Source organism: Mercenaria mercenaria, chromosome 3 (assembly GCF_021730395.1).
Source record: "Mercenaria mercenaria strain notata chromosome 3, MADL_Memer_1, whole genome shotgun sequence".
Taxonomy (NCBI): Eukaryota; Metazoa; Mollusca; class Bivalvia; order Venerida; family Veneridae; genus Mercenaria; species Mercenaria mercenaria.
The window spans coordinates 16,069,251-16,091,712 of record NC_069363.1 but is presented as its reverse complement, the minus strand read 5'-3'; the positions used below and the strand labels follow the sequence as shown (position 1 = coordinate 16,091,712).

The window sequence follows — 22,462 nt, the reverse complement described above, 5'->3', positions numbered from 1 at the left end:
ACGAATTCAATCTGATCAATCATGCATGTATATGGGCCGTAACTCGAATGATACGAAGTATAACTAAATACTTTACAATAATATTTAATGTATATCTGACGTAAAAACATCAATATGTAATACTTTACCAATGAAAAACGTATTGTTACTTGTATAAAAACGAGCAAAATATCTATACAACTCTGCATATAAATTATTGTTATCTGAAAATCAGCAGAATAATTAAAATTAAAGCGACTGAAAGTCTGAAGATGAAAAGACATTCAAAATTAAATTTTACTATGATTAAAGAGACTGCACACAAAAAAAATTAATGACGAAATACAAACTTTTCAGATTATGTGTATAAATAATGATGAGAAATGATTCCCAGTTAAAAACATATCAACAAATAGACTAAAAATATCTTTCAGTCTGATAATGTAACTGCCTGTTAACTGGTGGGATAAATCTGAAAAAAGCACCCACATCTGAACAACAATGAGAGAGACCTTTGAATCCTGATATACACAAAGTTTGATGAAGATCTATCAAGTGGTTCAAATAAACAAGTTGTTGTGTAGGTATTTCTGTTTTTAGGTCTAATGGCCTCCAGAAGGGTTTAAAGTGCCCCCATACAAACCAACCTACTTGGGGACCTTAGAATGATGCTACACCAAGTCTGGTGAAGATTCATCAAGCTGTTCATGAGAAGAAATCCTTTAAATGTACTGTATATCTATTTTTAGCTCCAGTGGCCCCTAAAAGACAACAAGCTCCCCTCTTTGAACAAGTTATGGAGAGGACCTTATAATGATGCTACAATCCAAAGAACCATCAAGTAGTTCATGAGAAGAAGCCATTAATTTAAGTCTTGCCATGTGAGGTCATCCTGTGATGCAAAAGACGTTGGGAGAATTTGAAAACATTTAGTCAAGTAATTCCTGAGAAACATGCTTACATGCAAAACTGTCACAAAATGTCTGTGTTAAAGGTGGTCAACCACATTTGAGCAACATTTTAAGACATTTGTCAGTGTTCCTATATTCTGTTAGAGATTTATTTAAGAAACAAAAAGACCCATTACATAGAGTTAGATCCCAATTGGAAATGTATATTTGGTTACTTTTTTTATGAAATTTTGTAATTACCTGCCTTTAATATAAAAGTTTTTTAAAAAGTGGTCTATTTCTTTTGATTTCAAGATAATTTCTAGCTTTACATTAAATTTTGCATTTGATAAATACTGGGATATTTCAATTACCTGATACAAAAGGCAAGTTTTAAAACAGTGTGTAGCTTCGGTATCCATCTACCTACCATCTATGACAAACATAGGTAATGATAATTTTATAAATTTGCATGTAATTCCATCTACTTCCAGTCAGTCTTCATGTTGGGATTTTAATTTCTAGTCTTACACACCAAATATTTGCACTATCAGCACCAGATCGATAAAATCTCATCTGTAAAATCCTTGAGTATCACACCTGCTGCTCCACTCAACTGCTATTAGTAACACTGCATCAGTTTCTTTTTCCCCTAAATTATTAATATATCCCAAAAATCTGAAAAAATCCCTAAAACCGGTACTTTGAGGTCATCTCATGATTTAAAATAAATCTTGAAATTTGAAAACATTACTGATTAGGCCTAGAAAATTAAGTGAAACCTTCTTACATGCAAAAGTTTTGTAACCTGGACACCAACCAAAGGGTGACAATTAACATAGGCTATCTGAAAACTTACAAATAGTAAAGGTAAACTAATGATTTTATGATTTTGATATTTATTGCATGTTGCTTTTTGATACATATGTGACTTTACTTTGCTCTGATAATCGTCTGATGTAGGATATTTATATGTACTTTTTTCTGATGGTTGTCCGAAGTCATGCCAAAATGTGTTACTTATCAATGGTCAGGTTAAATTATGCATTAATCATCAGATACCAAAAACCAACGAAGCATCTGAAAGCATTCGCCCTTGTAGCTTCTAGAAACCTGCTAACAGCAAATTTTCTATTACAAGGTTAAAAGAGCTGTCAAAAGGACAGGGCACTTGCCTATTTAAAAACTTTTGTCATTGAATAGAGAATATAAAATGACAAAAAACAGTGAATGCAATAGTCAAATGGACTTTGACTGTGTCCATGTGTGCAAGTAGGGGCTGGTGACAGGTACTAAGACATATTATGGATAAATGAAAGTAGCTGGGAAAATTACCAGAAACAGTTTATCGTAATTTTTCCAATTACTTTTTTCCAAGTCAAAAAAGGAACACAACTTTGTTAAAAACAAAACAGATTTTTGGATGTTGATGCATGATCAATCAGGTCTTTATCCAATGCTAAATTGTAGAAAACATTTTGATCCACACATGCAAAATTACTGTAACTACAGCTTTGTGATGCTGGTTAGATTATAAATGTCTGTGGTTCAGGTCATCCTAAAACCTGGCATAGGACGCTGATTATATATATTACAAGAGCTGTCGGAGGACAGCAACGCTCGACTATTCAACAGCCTTGTCAAGTCAATGAATACAAAAGTTGAAAAAGGGGCATAATTTTGTAAAATGCAAAGTAGAGGTATTGAACCTCTGTACTGAATGTCATATCATGACAGTGAACAAGTGTGTGAAGTTTCAATCCATTCCAATTAGTGGATACTGAGATATCAGATACATAAAAAAATTTAACCAAAAACTGCTAAGTCGAAAAAGGGGCATAATTTTGAGAATAAAGAGAGTAGAGTTATGGGACTTGCTTAGTGCATGTCAGATCATGATAGTGAACAAGTATGTGAAGTTTCAATCCATTCCCATTAGTAAAGTACTGAGATACCAGCTTACATACAAACCTTAACCAAAATGTCTAAGTCGAAAAGGGACATAATTTTGTAAAAAAGCAAAATAGAGTTATGGAACCTGGCAATGTAGATTAGTTCATCACAGTGAATAAGTGTGTGAAGTTAATTCCATTCAACAGTGTTATCGTAATTATTCCAACTTAACCTACATTTCTCCAAGTCAAAAAGGACAAATTTGTTAAAAAACAAATCAGATTTATGGAACGTGATGCAATGATCAATCAGGTCTTTATCCAGTGCTAAGATTGTAGAACAACCATTTTCCACACATGCAAAATTACTGTAATACAGCTTATTGAAGACTTTAATAAAATGTCGGGTTCAGGTACCAAACCTGGCGATGCATGAGCTAGATCTATAAATGAGTAAAATGCACCCACTTGGTAGAGTCAAAATATAACAACTCTCAAAATACAAATAACATAACAAATAAAACAGTTGTAACTTAAATAAGAATATCATTGAATACTACAACTCTTTATCACATCTTTCAAGATTTTTTTCACAGCCTTTATCCTGTGAAAAACGTTGAAGAACATTTAGAACAGCAAATTCATTACTAAGAATACTTAATTTTGTCCGAACAATCAGCTTCTTTTTAAATATTTGCTGAAAAAATACATTAGGATCAAATGGTATTGCAGGTGTATTCATAGGGGTATTTTTTTACTAAACATGTATATATATTATATAACTAGAGCTGCTTTTGAGGAAAGTGCATGTCTCCCACAACTGCCTAATCATCTGAATAGTAGTATAGGAGTCAACCATGCATCAAGACCTGAACTGCCTAATCATCTGAAATGATTAGGGCTTGGGACATAAATGACTCATATACATTAGTAGTATATGAGTTCATTATGTGTCCCAAAAGCTGAGCGATTTTTGGTAATTCACGGGCCATAATTCCGAAGTGCCTGGGCTGATTTTGCTAGTGATCGAACTTGGCTAAGGTCTTATTGGCAAACACATTTTGTTCAAGTTTGTTGAATATCGGATGAGAAATGTTTGAGTGTAAACCCTACTCCCTATATATTCTTAATTCCCAATCAGAATTTCAGTGCTTTGATACAACCCAATCAGACTTTCAGTGCTTTGATACACCAAAGATTTTGATTATCAAAAACAATGTTTCAAGGGCCATAATTCCGAAGTGCCTGGGCCGATTTGGTTACTTAGCGAACTCCACCAAGGAGTTATTGGCAAACAAATTCTGTTCAAGTTTGGTGAAGATTGGATGAGAAATGTTCCACTTAGAGTGCGGAGAATATTTGTGACAGATGGATGGACGGATGGATGAACCCACAGACAGACAGGAGTAAATCAATATGTCTACCACCACACAGTGGTGTGTGAGACATAAATATATAAGATCTCTCTCTAGAGTTTTAACTATTCAATAAGTTCAGTAAGTGTTTTATTACATGATATATATATTTATGCAAGACTTCTCCCTCCGGACCTCAGGCAATAGTTTTAACCAAAATCGTACTCAAAATGACAAAAACCCCTGAAAAAAAAAAAAAAATAGTTTTGACCAAAATCATACTCAAAATGACAAAAATAGTCACTTAACACCTGTGTCAAATAAAAAATGCATACAACCTAAAATCATTAGTGACAGTATTAGATCCAACAGTCGAAAAGTTTTGCTATACCCATTCAAACTTGCATTAAGTAAACATTGCAATTACTGAACAATATAAACATACAGTTTAATTTTCAAAGTCTTAGTTTCATTCTTTTTACTTTTAAGCTGAGTAAACAGGTGTTGAATACTGACAGGTCATATATACAAATTATAAGGCATCATGTAATAAATAAATAAACACTGATAAATAAGTATTAAAATATATATACTGGTAAGATTTTATTTATTTAGTTACAGGCATATTATAATCAAGCATATGTGGATATATTTTTACTTTTTCTTCTCTGATACAGGTTACGACTAAAACAGATGTAGTATATAGCATTATAGGTGCATGATGCAACAACTGGTATATGATGCACAAATTAGTGTATTTGGTGATGCATTGATTGATGTATCAATCTTTTAAGTGAAATTTTGGAGATACATAGCAAGAGAAACTATTACAGGTGTAGTCTAGCTGGCACCTGCACTTGTATTGTCTACATTTATAGTGATCTTTTCAAACTGAGAAAATATCTGTAAACCCCTGTAATAAATGCCTTTTTTGAAAAATGACAGGATGTACCAATGAAAATTTTGTAAATTTTTAACCTTAGACACTTGATAATCCTATTTAACTGGACACAAGAATAGAATTATGACCTGTCATAGAAAATGAAGAAATATTTTTGTTGGAAGAATGGAGATTTCCAGACGTAAAAACAACAAAATTATTGATTGATCAAATTTCAGGTGTTCTGCCTCATTTCATGATATATATCGTAACCATTAACATTTTCAAGTGCCAAAATGCAGTTATTTAATAGAATTACAGTTAATGCGACATACTAAAATTCAAGGACGGTTCCAGTTTTTTCTAAATCGCTTTTCGTTGAGCAAAGCAATAGGAAATTTCGTTAATGGACAGCACTTAAAACAGTACTTTTACTCTACAACAGTGTCAGTATGTGATTAATAACATGTGAATTCCTAATAGGAGTCTGCTTAAAGCCCATCTTCTGTACAGTTGAAGTCTTTAAAAATCACTTATTCAAAGAACTTACATGTCATTGAATTTGAAAACGGTTGTTTATTTCTACACTTGTGATTCACTATAATAAAACATATTTTAGGGTCATTGTGAGAAACAAAATAAACGCAAGGCCAATTCCGATTAACCTTTAACTCACCCTTTACTGAATTGTTCGGATAATAAACACATATATACAGACGATCTCAGGACTTAAATATTTTTTTATTGTTTTACAAGAGCTATAAAAATAAATTTTAAGTTTGTTCTTTATCAATATTTCTGTGTTTTGATGATTACTCTAAATTAATGTGGTCACAAGATTTACATAGGAACAGCATCCGTTTGATGTTATGGAGAATACAAACTCTGAACCCCAACTTTTGGACATCTTTGTGATTTTTTAATTAAATTTTCACCTTTGAATTGACATGCCTACCGTGCCTGGTCATCTATGTAAATGAATAAGTTACACATATTTAATAATTTGTTTTGAAACAAAGGTGATAATGTTCCAACGACACAGTCTAAAGGTGTGAGAAATTAGGAGAAGTAACGAAATATCCTGTAAAACTAGTAAGAAAATCTGTCGCTCTTTAAGCTTTACTTGATATTACATTCGATTTGGAGCACGCATTCAGCAAAATTTCTTTTCCGTAAAAATCCAGGCGCTTTCAACACCTAAAATACAAGGGTGCCAATGCGTCTAGATCCAAAGCATAATTTTGCATATATTACCTGGATATATTATCCTTGATTATTCATTCATTCCGTAGATGGAATGCAGTAATGTTTTGGGTAGAATAAAAATTCGAGTTCAGATGTTTTAAATTTTGTTATTGGAAATCTAACTTAAACTTTAAGACGAAAAATGAAAGTATAAATCACAGACAAGTCAGAAAGATTGGTTTTATATGGCTTAAAACACGGTAACGTTATCTATGTAACAAGTGTACAGTAAAGTGTTAAAACAATAATTCAATGATAGTTTTGTGACTACATATTAATGGGTCACCCCTTCGTACATGTAAGTTTTATAATTTATGCATTTTAAGATAATGTTTACACTAGCATTAAGCGTCGCAGCGATTTGACAATTCATCGAAGTTGCTAACATTTGTCTTTCGAGTTAAGTGGTGGATATGCCATATAAAAAATATTCATATTTCCCATCACGTCAACATAGTGTAGGTAAGATGCTAATAACTTTCTGATTCCAAAAAAAGACTGAAATTAGTGGATTTTCCGTTAACAGTTAATGAATTCGTTTTTAATCTCAACCATTTTCAAGCTGTTAAATGTTCGATATATATGATGCATTCAATACATGACACAGTGTTTGAAATCCACATATACAGAATAAACACAGTTTTACAGACAATTTTAACTGGTTTACTTTATTTATAAATGTATAACTTTCAAATAAAAATATTGGTAATAGATTTTGTCGATGTGTATCAAATATTTCTGTGATTTTAAGTTAGAAAACTCCAAACTCTAAATGAATGTTGAATGTTAGATTACTATAGAAAGTTTTTACTTTTAGTATATTTAGTATAAAGTCTGATAACCAAATTATTGAATCTTTTGTGAAATTTGTTTAACTAATAATCTTTATTACCTTATCTTGTTTGAATCGATCATTGACAGCCTCATCAACCAAAGCTTGTGTAGGCATCTATTTCGAATTTTGCCCCATATTTGTTATAATTAAATCGTGTTTCTGTCTTAATAAGGTGAGAGAAAGAAGAAATTTAAACCGATACATGTACAACATCTAATGTAGTGAAAACTAACGGCTAGATTGTATGAATCGTATCCTGCGGGAAAATAAATACGAATGGTCTGTTTCTGACTGCTGATTTACTGCCATATCGTCACTAGTTCCGATTTGCGTAGCTGACACGCGGAACAATTTTTTTCATGAACCAGAAAATCCAGGACCCCCGCTTCCACACACCCACTATTACCCAAATGTACTTTAATCGGTCTGTAACTGATCTGTATCATAAGACAATATGAAAACTAACAATTTCGCTATTTTGTGAAAAAAAAAAACGAGCTGGATGAGCCACCATTCTGTTTATATCCTGTAGTTCAGTAGGGACTATTTAATTGAGAAATGCAATAAAATTGGGCATTGTTCCTGCAGCGGGATCATTGTAGGCTGTTCAAAAAGTGCAAAATTGATGATTTTGGCATGCTATTTTTAATGGAATATGTAAAACTTTCGTTTTGATAACTTTCTGTATTCTTGTATGAGAGTCCTGATCTTGCCATTAATTAAAAGCACAAAACATGCATGCAATTTATAAAATGGATACCCTGAATCTGCTCATTAGGGAAGTGCAATATTGCGACTCGCTAGATGTAAGCCTGGCCGTGCCCAAAATTTTCGAAAAATCAAGTGTACCCTGCTACCTAACTGCGGAATGGCACAGTAAAATTGTGACAGTTTATAAATTGGCAAAAAAAAAAAAAAAAAAAAAATAGAGAGACTTTGAAACAAAATAAAGTGATATAATGTGTTAAAATATGAATTGATATGATTGGTGAACGAATGGATATATAAAACAAGAGGGTCATCATGACCCTGGATCGCTCACCTGAGTAATATGAGCTTAAGTGTAAGAGATCAGGTAAGAAAAGCATTGCAATCTTTACCCAGTTGTGTGAACATATTTCAAATGTCAAACTGATGCTAAGATATTAAGATTTTTTAAAACCGGACCACTATTGAAAAAAGATATGGCAGTCTGAAATTTAAAAAAAAGTGGCTGATCATGGGAGCGGCCATTTTAGTGTGTTTATGACTGTCAGGATACGAATTTTATGACCCAGGGAAGTGCCTACGCCTTTAGTATCTTGAACAATGAAATGGGTCCAACTGCTAAGGTGACTATGTCTTAGACTAGCTGACAAACGACATAGAATGGCCTTTGTTAAAACGTATAGCTGGTGAGACCATATAACTCATATATAAAATTTTCCTCTGGCTACCTTGCCTAAATGATTTAAATTATGACCTAGATTATTTCAGGGATCAGACAAAAATCATTCAATGTTTCAACTATCACCCTTCAACTCAAAATCAGCAGCTTTTAAAAACTCTTATAGACTGGAGATACTATACTTGATTGGTCTTTGTGTCGAAGTTCCCGTCAGACAATGTCTTTGAACAACAGCGTACGAGTCCTATCGAATTGATGCTCAGCCTATGTTCTCTTAATTAAAGCTGCAACTCAGTAAGATTGCCCAGACTCCTGGATGCTCAGCGCCTATATGCTGTCATTTATAGCATTTAACTACCATATAGGCATAACTCTGATGCCTTGGCTGTTTTTCGCCAATAACGCTGAACTTAGTCTATAAGCTGGAACTCTCCTACTTTCTCAGTAGATCACCAAAACCTATGTCTCTGCCTCAGCTTTTCGATGCTCAGCCTATATTTGCTATCGTTTATAGCATTCAACTACTATGTGCTGGCCCTATAGCTCGAAACCTTGTTGAAATTCTGCAACTCTTCTTTAGTCTATGAACTTCAAACGTTTTCTTTTTAATAATTTATCCGCCCTGACAATGTAGTGGCAATAACTTCCTCATCAAGGTACTGGGATAAATTATTAGTTGAATCCTCGATGTATCTTCTATCGCTGGATACAGAATGATCTCTCTCTATCATCCATCTACCTATTTATATCCTAGCAGAAATGAGCTTTGATTGGTGCTATTTGTAGAACTTGTTTCTGATTGGTCCAAATTTATACATAGGGTTTTACAACGAGTACTTGCTCTAACAAATATCTGGTTCCCTTTAACTAATGACATAATGTGTGATGCTGGGATCCAGCTATCAACATAATGAACCCAAATCAGCCACAAATGACCCAAATCCTATTATTAACAGCAATTCAACAATCATTATAGCAATTATAGCATGAAAAGGGTGTCAAGCACTATCTGTGCTTATGTGTAACAATATCAATATATCAAACATACAAGTTATTCTGACAATGACGTCATTTACACACTGCTGAATGCTTTATTTAGCAAATAACATTTTAAATGCATTAATTTCATATGTTTCTAGAGTGTAAGATGTAAAACATGATCATTTCTTTTATTATAGCTGGGAAAAGTAGAGAAATTATTTTACAGAAATAAGTAAATACAGTTCAAATGCGTATTTAGAAATTTAGTAAATCCGCCATTTTTTGTTGCCATGGAAACAGAATGGCCGCCATTTTGATAAAATATTTAAATGCTTACAACCTTTTCATTCTTAAACCGGTTTTGAAAATTCTTTCACTTCTTTTAATGGTTTAAGAAATCCTAGCAGATGGATTTAACACGAGAACAACATTGCCTTTCAATTAAAAAAAAAACAACAAGAAAGTAGATCAGTAGGTCAAGGTCACAGTCAAGTGATCCCTAAGTACTTGGGGTCATCAGGTAATTATCATTAAGCAGTCTAGAAAATATGATTAGATAATTTTGAAGTATTTCTTCATATGTAACTCACATAAAAACTAAGTGACCCTGGGGCGGGGCTTTACATTTTAATGGACCCTGGATCCTTAGCAAAGGACCACTAGACAATGCCACTTGTAAAATATTTAAGCACTGTGCCTCTCGGTTTCAGAGAATAACATTTTTTACGTTTTTCCTTCCTATAAATTCGGCATACTGGCACTGTTCTTGAAGACTGGAGAATTGCCGTCGTCTCTCCTGTATACAAAAAGGGCCCAATATAAAAAGCTAGAAACTATAGACCCACCCATTTCTAGAGCACATTCTCGTTTCAAACATCATGAATCATGTTGAGAATAAAAACCTTCTTACTCCTTTTCAACGTGGTTTCCACTCCAAACATAGCTGTGAAACTCAACTCCTTTCTTTTACTCAAGAGATCTTTGACAATTAAGAAGCTGGGAAACACACTGATCTAACTGTCATGGATTTCAGTAAGGCCTTTGACAAATTCGTCCATCAACTTCTTTTATATAAACTAATGAACCTTGAAATTAAAAAAAAATGTTGTTTCATGGAATAGATCTTTTCTGAGAAATTGCACATAAGAGAAGTTATTGTAAGAGGCTCTCATTCAGATTCAGTGCAATAGAGAAAAGTGGAAACTTCACAGGTCGCTCAACACGACAAAAACGAAAATGTTGCAGGCTCGGTTTGATTGAGCCTTTTCATGGACGGTAGTGGAAATGCATGCTACCGTCCACGCCCTCTAGCCCCGGGTTGAGCAGAATTCAACATTTACACATGCTAAAAGTACAAAAAGCAATTTAGAGACATCCGCAGATGTATTCAAACGGCGGTGAACATGGAACCTTCAAGTCATGTCTGGGGGTACCCCAAGGTTCTGTCCTGGGTCCCTGTCTTTTCCTCTGTTACATAAATGACCTTCCCAATTCAGTTAAAAGTAGAGTCTGGCTCTTTGTCGATGACATCATACTGTATCTAACAATTGACTCCTCCATAGATACTGTAAGACTCCAAAAGTGCATAATGTTTATTCATCCACTTGATGACACTATTTGAATCGGAATGAAGGCTCCTTATGATGGACCAGTGCTTATCTGCAACTCCAGCAAGGAATAAGCGACGTAGTAAATGATCATGACTGACGACATCAAATGCAGCTTTAGCGTAAAAAAAACCAAAAACCAAAAAAAAAAAAAACTTTTGCTTTTATCTCTATATTCCCGAGTTATCTCTTCGACAATTAGTGAAGCGTTCAAAGGTGAAGTCCTCTTTGTGAACCATCGCTGAAAAACAATTTGCAACACTTCAAGTGTGTTAAACATTCTGTTCTTCAATATTTACTCAATAATGTTTTCAAACACATTTATTCCGCGATAATTCACAGCCTCTTTGGCACTGCCTTTGTTGTTTTTTTTTAAACTGGCGTCAAAATTGTTGGAACTGTTCCAGTTTCAAAAATGCAGTTAATCATTTCAAAAAGTTCATATTTAAAGTTTGCTCCCGCAAGTAATATATGCTAAATTGTTAGACCAGATATGTCCGCTGATTTTCGCGGGTTCATTTCCTTAATTGCCATTGGAAATATGTTATTAAACTTTAATGGATTATCCTGTGTTCTATATATGACAAAAATGATCTTCTTAGCCAGTATCAACATGGCTTCAGGTCAAAGCATAGCTGTGAAAGGTAACTTATAAGTTTCACACAAGAGGTTTTTGACAGTCTTGAAAATGGCCAACAGACTGACGTCATCGTCATGGACTTTAGTACAGCCTTTGACAAGGTTGACCATAAATTGATTCATAAGCTTGATACCCTGGGAGCCCACCCATTAGCATCCCAGTGGATCAAGTCATTTCTCAAGGACCGTTCCCAAAGCGTAGTTGCGGATGGCTTCACCTCAGATGAATTTCCTGTTCTTTCTGGGGTTCCACAAGAATTAGTCATTGGTCCTCGTCTCTTCCTAGCCTACATAAATGACCTCCCAGAGTCCATCAAAAGTAAGTCACGACTTTTCGCAGATGACACTATTGTCTGTCTGACGGTTAAATCCTCCCTTGATTCCTAATCCCTACAAAATGATCTACACTCCCTAGAAACCTGGGAAAAGGACTGGTCAATGGAGTTCAATCCGGATAAGTGTGAGGTATTAGGATTACTCGAAAGAAAAAACCTATCATCTTCAATTATACACTCCGTAATATAGCACTAAAAACTACAGAAGCTGCTAAATACCTGGGCGTCACACTAAGTAAAGATCTCAGTTGGTCAAAACACATTGATAACATCACATTGAAAGCAAATAACTCACTTAGATTCATCGAAAGAAATGTCAAAACAAACAAAACAGCTTACAACACCTATGTCCACCCACAGCTTGAATACTGTTCCTTTATATGGCACCCCAGTCCACTGGCAAAAATCCCTCACGTGCAAAATTGAACGAGTACAACGATCTGCAGCTTATTACATTTTTTTTTTAATTAAGTACAGTCTTTTTTGCAGTTGACCATAACCACCTCGCTTATTACATTTTTTTTTTAATTAAATACAGTCTTTTTTGCAGTTGACCATAACCACCTCACTCCTACAAGGAACCTGAACTACTTGAACAATCTCATATGCAATATTATTCTAACTCCTTTTTTCCAAGAACAATTCGTTCCTGGAATGATGTTCCCCTACATATACAGTTCAGCCCCAGTTTGATTCTATTCACTGAGAGGCTGGCGACTGTAACCTTCTAATCTATATCTATGTTTTTAATCTTACTAATTGTAGTTCTTTTTAACTTCGCACCTAATGTCATATTATTATGAGCTTGCTCATCTTTTAACAGTCTTCCCAGGTATAATCAGAATTGATTGTTGGGTAGTACACAGTAGATGTAGATGTCTCTATAAACTTATTAACTTTTAATAAGCTAATTTTTTCATTGTGATAATATTTATATCAAATATATTAACTGTCTGACCTTAGTGATAAAGAGTTGTGATATTTTGTAATTTCCATGACATATATATTCACAAATAAATCTTATCTTATCCATGACAACCACAGTTCTGAACTGATTTTAATTCTTTGGGCAAATTTCAAATGGCCACCCAAGGATCATTTCTGTGAAGTTTGGTGTAAATCTACCCAGTGGTTTTGAAGAATAAGATTTTTTTAGGAATTGTTGACGGACGCACGACGACATCAAGTGGTCAGGTGAGCTAATTTTCGTTCCGACTATATATAAGTACGGCGCTACACAGAAATTATATCAATGCTGCAGTCAAAGCGCATGCGCATGTAAACTTCCGTCTCAAGTTTAGCCGGCGAATTAAATTTTGTATTTTTCCAAAGAATCTATAAGATATGCCTGTTTTTAAAGGTAAAATTATGTACAGTCATACTATAAAGCAAACTTATCGGTCTGATACTTTTTAATTATCATGTTTTATTGATCGAGTGTCGGGTTAAAATAAGGATGACAATTTTTTGCTGTTTCATGCACAGGTCATGCAGGTACTCATGCGGCAGGAAATAAAGCTGCTGTGTTGAAATTCTTTACATTTATAGTCAACAAGTAGCCCACAACCTTAGAATTAATTGCTTCTTTTAAATAATATGAAATTAGGCGCTGCCTATCTGACGGGAAAACCTAGTGATAGTGATACGGATTCTTTCTTTTTTTTCTGCATTAAATTGTTCTTTCTGATATTTTTTGTTTGGCTTTCAGTTTTGACAGTAAGCCTGATGGTTTTGCTATTGTTATAAAAATAAGAAGGGGAAATGTTTTAAAAAGTTTTGTTTAAATGAACATAGATCTAATCATTTCTTCAAATGTATCAAGACTAGACAGACAATGGAAAATAGTGTTCATGAGTTAAAGATAATAGTGATATTTGGGTGCACAGAATCTACTCCCAAAAACGTACCATTAGTTGTACTGATGATAAAATAGAGAAAAGTGGAAACTTCACATGTCGCTCAACATGACAAAAACGAAACTGTTGCATAAATCTGGACAGATAACGGGGGGTTTTTGACCTGTCACTTTTTTATTTCTGCAAATTGTTATCATTTATTGGTATCAAAATAATGCTTTTGCTGAAAACTTTACATAATTCAAATTTATATCTAGTAAGCAAATTTTAACTCACACGAAGTGAGCGCCGGAAAGGGGTATGTAAAATGGGGGCTGTACGAACATTGATAAATTCGAACACTTTGTCATTTACAAAATTTTCCTCATAGTATTATATATGGTGCAACAGTCATTCAAAAGTGACCCAATATCAGGCCTTTATGTGTTGTCAGTGAGCATGCGTAAAACACACTCTTCCTCAGTAGTTTTGGATAAATATTTTATTATATACAGATAAATGCAAGTCATTTATTTATACATAATATTACCAGTTTTGTTTCTGTTTACAACGAACATGCCTTTGCTATCAATTTGTTTCTCTAATACAAATTTCTGAATCCGGAAATGCACATATTTTTTTCAGTTCATTTGTTACAAACAAATAGTTTCTAAAAACGACAAAACAATCCAAAAAATAAAACACAACAATTTACACATTATGCCTGCGTAACATCACATTCAATATCATCTTGTTCTGATATTCTTTTGTAGTATAGATACCGGAACTTACATAATCCTGCTATCCTAAACACGGACTATTTTAATTCTTTTAAATGCCATTATAATTGTCAAATGACACTCTTTTAGGACAAATTGTGTTCCACTAATACAGCTATGGTAAAACTCGTGTATGTGAGAATGACAAACAACCATTTACTTGTGAAATTCTTATTTCAAATTCATTGTAAAAAGTTCTTGACCAGAATTTTATATATAACACAAACACTCTTGGTCTAAATTCAATTTAATTTACCTAACTGCTAACAGTCTGGGACCTTTTTTTGAATATGATTATGGTTAATTTCTTAGCTTGATAGTGATCGTAGTGAGCCTCTCAAGTTTATAGCCAACATTTTTTTCCAAGTCTAATTTTACTAAAACTCTAGTCAATGAATTGACTTTTAGAAAGTAGTTGCAATGTATGTGAAAGATTGTGGAATGGAGGGGAGATAAGCAATATCGATATATGCTTTTCCATGCCTTCGAATATTTTGTTCAAAATTTACAGACAGAACATTGGTTAACTATACTTATTATTGATTTGTGTTCCAGTAATTGAAAAAAGTGTGATAAATATGAAGAAAAAAAAAATTAAATTGGGCCTAAGCTAAAAAAAAAAAAAAATCAAGCACCTTACAAGATTCGAACTCGGACCTCGTGCATGGAAAATATGTGCGCTAACCACTGGACCACAGTGACTTGTGACATAAAAGTGTGATAAAATTATGTATATAAATAAATTTTGTTAGGACAGCGTGTATATATTCGTTTTACATTGACATTTTTGAAATTATTGGCTTTTCTACATTCATAGAAAAAAAATAAAGAATGGTTTTGTTATTCAAACAGTGCAGTAATGTAGCTTACATCATAATTCATTATTGGAAACAAAAAGTGGGCCGCTTGAATCATCCATAAACTCGTTTCATGAAGAAACCCGAATAACACCGATTTCTATTGATACCGCGAATTTTCAACTGGATAGAATAATTTGTTTAAATAATGCGGCGCCCGATCGTTCATAAGAAATTTTATTTTATCGAATGTCGTCCTGAAAATTATTTATTGCGCAAGCACGGCAGCAGGTCCGGTAGAATTATGGGAGAACAACAACAACAAAACCGGTGAAGGTATAGAACATATTCCCAAGTTGAACGGTATATAGGTTTACTTTGACATATATACACGTACACATTATCTATAGACGGAAAACCTTTGGTTTTCCCGTATTACGAATTTGTCACAATGACAAGGTAGCTCTCGCGCCATTTTTTCAACCAAGCACAGGAGTCTGAAATCATATCAATAAGACCATAGAAGTCTATCTTTACAAAAAATACACCATATATATAGCGAATGGCTTCGAAGACAGCTGAAAATCTCGGAAAACCTCAGAAAATGTCTGATTACTCTCGTAAAGTGTATCAGATTTGAATACTGTCGAGTGCGGAAGGTGTACATTATTTTAGTGTTATTTCTTCACCACGCTCGCTAAATTGCGGTCACCCTGTGTTCCGTGCGTATTTTTAGGGGACCCTTGGTTTTTGACGTTCATTCCTGGTGTTTATTTTATATATATAGGGTGTATTTTTTGTAAAGATAGACTTCTATGGTCTTATTGATAGAATTTCAGACTCCTGTGAACCAAGTTACCAACAAAAGTAGATTGAGCCCTGCTCGGAAATGCGCACACCGGGAATCTCGCTCTGTTTACCTGTACTCGTGGGATTTGTTGTTTTCATTGCTAAGCTGGATACAATCCACTTCCGTTGGTTGAAAACAGAGCTACCTTGTCGATTATTTAAATTTTAATATCACTTGAAAATTCTGTATATTTTAAAAAAGCATTTAAATCGAATGTTGTTGGTTATTTTGTGACTGTGTATGTAAAGAATTTCAAATAGGAGAAATAAGAGTTCTGCAAGCTTACAGTCACACAGTAATTTGTTTAGGGATTTGGTCATGCTGTACAATGTACAGTAAGTATTACAGCCTTTTATATCAAAACTCTTAAATTAAATAGTCATTAATCAGTAGGTATTTTGACCGAGAATGATAGTGAGATCTGTTTGATATGGGTAGTTACTGTAATAATGAGATGTACATTTTTCATAGTGGATTGTAGTCTTTTGTTGTGGTGATATTCAGTTATGAAAATGAAACCGAAATATGCCATGCAACTTTTGAACTATTACTATTGTGCTCCCCTTTGCTATGGATAGGTATTAAGTGTCATGTGCTATTGCTTTCATTAACATTGTCTATAAATATCATTTTATTATAGTTTTATTCTATATTTTAGCCAGTATTTCCCACTTTTGCTGTTTTGACCAGGAAATACGGTGCCAACCTTGCTCAGAAGATAATCTTTCTTTTATCAAATTTTCAAAATCCACATTTGGAAATTTTGTTTAGGAAGTGACTACGGATCTGTACCTCTAGAATCACCGGAATGAAGTGATTATTTTAATAAAGATTTCATGGCTTTTCGATACTAAAGCTTATTGAAAGCTTTTGATCAAAAATCATTTTCTCATGTTTCACCACATATTTTGTTTTCTCCCCGCCTCTTTCGAAGAAAAAAAGAGGGATATAGAAATAGGCTGTGTCCTTCCATCCATTAGGCTGTGTCCTTCCATCCATCACACTTCATGTCTGGTCCGTAACTCTGCCATCCATACAGGGATTTTGAAATAACTTGGCCTAAATGTTCCCCATAATGAGACGATGTGTCATGCACAAGACGCAATGTTGTAATTTGCACTGTATAATAATGTTGTCAAATATGTCGTGTTTCATTGTTTGATACCTTTATGTATATATTTTATCATAAATTTTTTAATTTAATGTACAAAGCCAGTGAATTAATATGTGTAAATTTAGGCGTTAAATCAAATAAAGCAGTTTCAGTTTTATCATGAGGCACCCTTGTTTTTAGAATTACATGCATTTGTTTTACTATAAATAGCTTATATTGTAACTTTTAACGTTTTGTCCAGCCCGCTTGGGGACAAACATTCTTGATGGGACTGCACATGTGCTGATAAATTCTACATGATTCTTCTATTTCTTCAGTGAATGTGAAGTGGGGAAAGGAGAAGTTTACAGATGTGGAGTGTAATACTGAGGAGCCACCTGAAGTGTTCAAGGCACAACTGTTTGCATTGTCCGGTGTTCAGCCAGACAGACAGAAAGTAATGATGAAAGGAGCAGTTCTCAAAGTAAGACATTTAAAACTAAGAGCTAGAGACTATACTTGACTTGTAATTAAGCGTAGTTTTTATTAGCCCACCTGTCACGAAGTGACAAGGTGAGCTTTTGTGATCGCGTCGCGTCCGTTGTCCGTGCGTCCGTTAGTCCGGTAGTCAGTAGATCAAATAATAGAAAAACCTTGTGACCTCTCTAGAGGCCATATTTTTCATGGGATCTGTATGAAGGTTAGTCTGAATGTTCATCTTGATGATATCCAGGTCATGTTTGAAACTGGGTCGACTGTGGTCAAAAACTAGGTCAGTAGGTCTAAAAATAGAAAAATATTATGACCTCTCTAGAGGCCATACTTTTGAATGGATCTTCATGAAAATTGGTCAGAAATTTTATCTTGATGATATCTAGGTCAAGTTTAAAACTAGGTCACATGAGGTTAAAAACTAGGTCACTATGTCAAATAATAGAAAAAACGACGTCATACTCAGTTCAAAACTGGGTCATTTGGGGACAGGTAAGCGATTCAGGACCATCATGGTCCTCCTGTTATATAATTTTTTATTCAAGTCTTTAAGTATTTCAAATTCATTTTTAAGTTTAAGATTTTAAAATAAAAAGTAACTAATGAAATAATGATTTGTTTTTAGAAAATTTCACAAATTTTGTGATCGCGTGGCTTGCGTCCATGCGTGCGTAAACTTTTGCTTGTGACCACTCTAGAGGTCACATTTTTTGTGGGATCTTTATGAAAGTTGGTCAGAATGTTCATCTTGATGATATCTAAGTAAAATTTGAAACTGGGTCACGTGCGGTCAAAAACTAAGTCAGTAGGTCTAAAAATGGAAAAACCTTGTGACCTCTCTAGAGGCCATATTTTTCATGAGATTTTCATGAAAATTGGTCAGAATGTTCACCTTGATGATATCTAGTTTAAGTTCGAAACTGGGTCACGTGGGTTCAAAAACTAGGTCAGTAGTTTTAAAAATAGAAAAACCTTGTGACTTCTCTAGAGGCCATATTTCTCAATGAATCTTCATGAAAAATGGTCAGAATGCTAGACACAAAAAAGTAGTCTATTAATTGATTACATTTGTATTTGTAATCTTTACTGATGACATTTCTTTGCAGTCACTTTTTGAATAGTTATTTGAATTAAAATAAAACATTTATAATTCATGTTAAAACACCATTACATGTTACCACAAAATGTTTGACTGATTCGTGTAAATACTTTTGTTTGTAGGATGACGGCTGGGGAAATATGAAACTGAAAGATGTAAGTCACATATTATTAACCTGGTGTCTGTGTAATTTATTGTCAAATAACCTTTCTGCTCTGTATAGTGAGTGATAAATTCTATGTCAGAAGTTTTTTAAGTCAGTAGATCAGTGCTTATTGATTTGTATATATTCAGTAGAAATTAAGATGAATATTGGCAGATAAAAATGCAGATTTCACACCTTTGACTGTCAAGAAATTATTTTAAAACTTTTACTGCTGAGAAATTATTATCACTCCTGAAGATGTTTCACTTAATTTTACTGCTTTATTTTGGATTGATGTTTTACTTAAAAGACCAGATTTAAAATATTGATGTACGAATTTAAAGAAGTAACAACATAAGTTATTCAGTACCTGTAAGTACGTAATATAAATGTGTTACAGGGTGCCATGTTGCTTATGATGGGGACTGCTGATGAACTGCCCCAGGAACCAGTACAGAAAACAGTGTTTATGGAAGATATGACAGATCAACAGCTTGCCTCTGCTGTAAGTTTTTTATTTATTTAAATTACAGGACACAGACAGACGTTAACTTTGAGTAATTTAATTATGTTTCCCCCAGGAGACATATTGTTTTTGCCCTGTCCGTCCGTCCGTACGTTTGTCCGTACGTCACACTTCATTTCCGAGCAATAACTGGAGAACCATTTGACCTAGAACCTTCAAACTTCATAGGGTTGTAGGGCTGCTGGAGTAGACGACCCCTATTGTTTTTGGGGTCACTCCGTCAAAGGTCAAGGTCACAGGGGCCCGAACATTGAAAACCATTTCCGGTCAGTAACTTGAGAACCACTTGACCCAGAATGTTGAAACTTAATAGGATGATTGTACATGCAGAGTAGATGACCCCTATCGATTTTGGGGTCACTCCATTAAAGGTCAAGGTCACGGGCCCGAACATTGAAAACCATTTCCGGTCAGTAACTTGAGAACCACTTGACCCAGAATGTTGACACTTCATAGGATGATTGGTCATGAAGAGTAGATGACCCCAATTGATTTTGGGGTCACTCTGTCAAAGGTCAAGGTCACAGGGGCCTGGACATGGAAAACCATTTCCGATCAATAACTTGAGAACCACTTGACCCAGAATGTTGAAACTTCATAGGATGATTGTACATGCACAGTGAATGACCCCTATCGATTTTGGGGTCACTCCATTAAAGGTCAAGGTCACAGGGGCCTGAACATTGAAAACCATTTCAGGTCAGTAACTTGAGAACCACTTGACCCAGAATGTTGAAACTTAATAGGATGATTGGTCATGCAGAGTAGATGACCCCTACCGATTTTGGGGTCACTCTGTGAAAGGTCAAGGTCACAGGGGCCTGAACATTGAAAACCATTTCCGGTCAGTAACTTGAGAACCACTTGACCCAGAATGATGAAATTTCATAGGATGATTGGTCATACAGAGTAGATGACCCCTAATGATTTTAGGGTCACTCTGTTAAAGGTCAAGGCCACAGGGGCCTGAACATGGAAAACCATTTCCAATCAATAACTTGAGAACCTCTCGACCCAGAATGTTGAAACTTCATATGATGATTGTTCATGCAGAGTAAATGACCCCTGTTGTTTTTGGGGTCACTCCGTTAAAAGTCAAGGTCACAGGGGCCTGAACATTGATAACCAGTTCCGATCAATAACTTGAGAACCACTTGACCCAGAATGTTGAAACTTCATAGGATGATTGAACATGCAGAGTAGATGACCCCTATTGATTTTGGGGTCAGTCTATTAAAGGTCAAGGCCACAGTGGCCTGTTCATGTAAAATCATTTTTTGGAAATAACTTGAGAACCACTTGACCTACAATGTTGAAACTTAATAGGATGATTGGACTTGCAGAGTAGATGACCCCTATTTATTTTGAGGTCACTTGATCAAAGGTTAAGGTCACAGAAGCCTGAACAGTGACTTGAGAACCACTAGGCCAAGAGTGTTGAAATTAAGCGGGATGATTGGACATGCCAAGTAGATGATCCCTATTGCAGCCAACCATCAGTGTCTCTTTGACTTTTGCTCCTGACCCCTATTGACTTCTTGCCTATAGAACTTTGCATTGGGGGAGACATGCGCTTTTTTACAAAAGCATTTTCTAGTCGAAATTGTTGCAGCAGCTGCCACAGTGAGCAATAAATTGTCAGTCTGTTTGTCATGTTAAAGGCTAGATAGAGTTTGCACAGTCGTAAAAAGTCCAAAATTTGATGCTGGTTTTTTAAAAGTCCCCCAAAAATGCAGAAATGTCATGGGAAATACTTTAATTCATTCCAGACTTAAAAGTGCCAGAAAATCTTGAAATTCAGTGAAATCTTGTATCTGTTCTTAAATGTTTGAAGAAGCGATGAAAAACAAAAGAAAGTGGTTAATCTGGTGACTGTTAATGTATTATTGGTGAAATAAGTACAGGGGTCAAACCAGTAGGAGGCAAATTTATTAGACTAAGTACTGGTTCCTAGCATACATGAAGTTGGCAGTATGTTTTCCAGAAAGCTGATTCCAGCCATTTATGGGATGGGAAAATGCTGAAAATAAATATGTTTTCAATAAAAAGGCTCATATATTAAGTACCCATGGTTGAGCAAAGATAAATGTAAAGCAGAATGTAAAGTAAAACAGTTTGGTTTGTGAAACTGGGGTTCAAGTGCAAAAAGTGAAAGTCATGTAAGAAATTTATGGGCAGATATTTAAAATTTAGTCCTTTAAATAACAATAAATCTAGAAAAAAAACTGGAAAAGTATTGAAAATGTTAGCATGTTCAGCTTGTAAGAAACCAGTTTAAATTTAGCTTGTTTTGCCTCTTAGGAACATTTATTCTTACTGGCAACATTTATCTTCTATTTTATGTCTTAGTGTTTGAAATTATTTTTTGTCCAGTGGCATTGCAGTACTTTTCAAATTTTCGGGAAATTTATTTTAGTAAATCAGTATTCCATGCAGTCGTTTAATCAGGTTAGTCATGTGTATAGTAGGGACAAGAGGTGAGTTTTTGATTTTATTCGCTCTGACATCATCCAGAAACAAAAAATAATTTCAAACACTAAATAGGTTAGTGTTTATTAATGTGCTAACCTTTAAAGTATCTTTGTTTTCCTTCCACTAAAGGCTGGGCAGGTAGATTTTTTTAAACAATTCTTTTTTAGTACATTTCCAATTAACAAACATTTAAACTATACAGTGTGATGTCCTGCATATTATAAATTAACACTTTTTTTTCAGCCATAAACAGCTCTATAATCTTCATCATGAGATTAATTTGAAAGTAACAACACTGAAGTGAATAAGATTCTTTTAGAATTGAATCACACATTCTAAAAATAATAAA

The 22,462-nt window shown here is 34.4% G+C and overlaps 1 protein-coding gene across 1 annotated transcript in view; it reads left to right on the top strand.

The window, feature by feature from the left end:
* The first annotated feature begins 13,255 nt into the window (after positions 1–13,255).
* LOC123525899 (ubiquitin carboxyl-terminal hydrolase 14-like) overlaps positions 13,256–22,462 on the top strand; it is a 28,738-nt gene continuing 19,531 nt past the window's right edge. The window contains exons 1-4 of the mRNA XM_053537919.1: positions 13,256–13,385; positions 17,718–17,863; positions 19,093–19,125; positions 19,516–19,620. Of these exons, the coding sequence (XP_053393894.1) occupies positions 13,370–13,385; positions 17,718–17,863; positions 19,093–19,125; positions 19,516–19,620 (300 nt within the window). The 5' untranslated portion in view covers positions 13,256–13,369. The remainder of the gene's footprint in view (positions 13,386–17,717; positions 17,864–19,092; positions 19,126–19,515; positions 19,621–22,462) is intronic.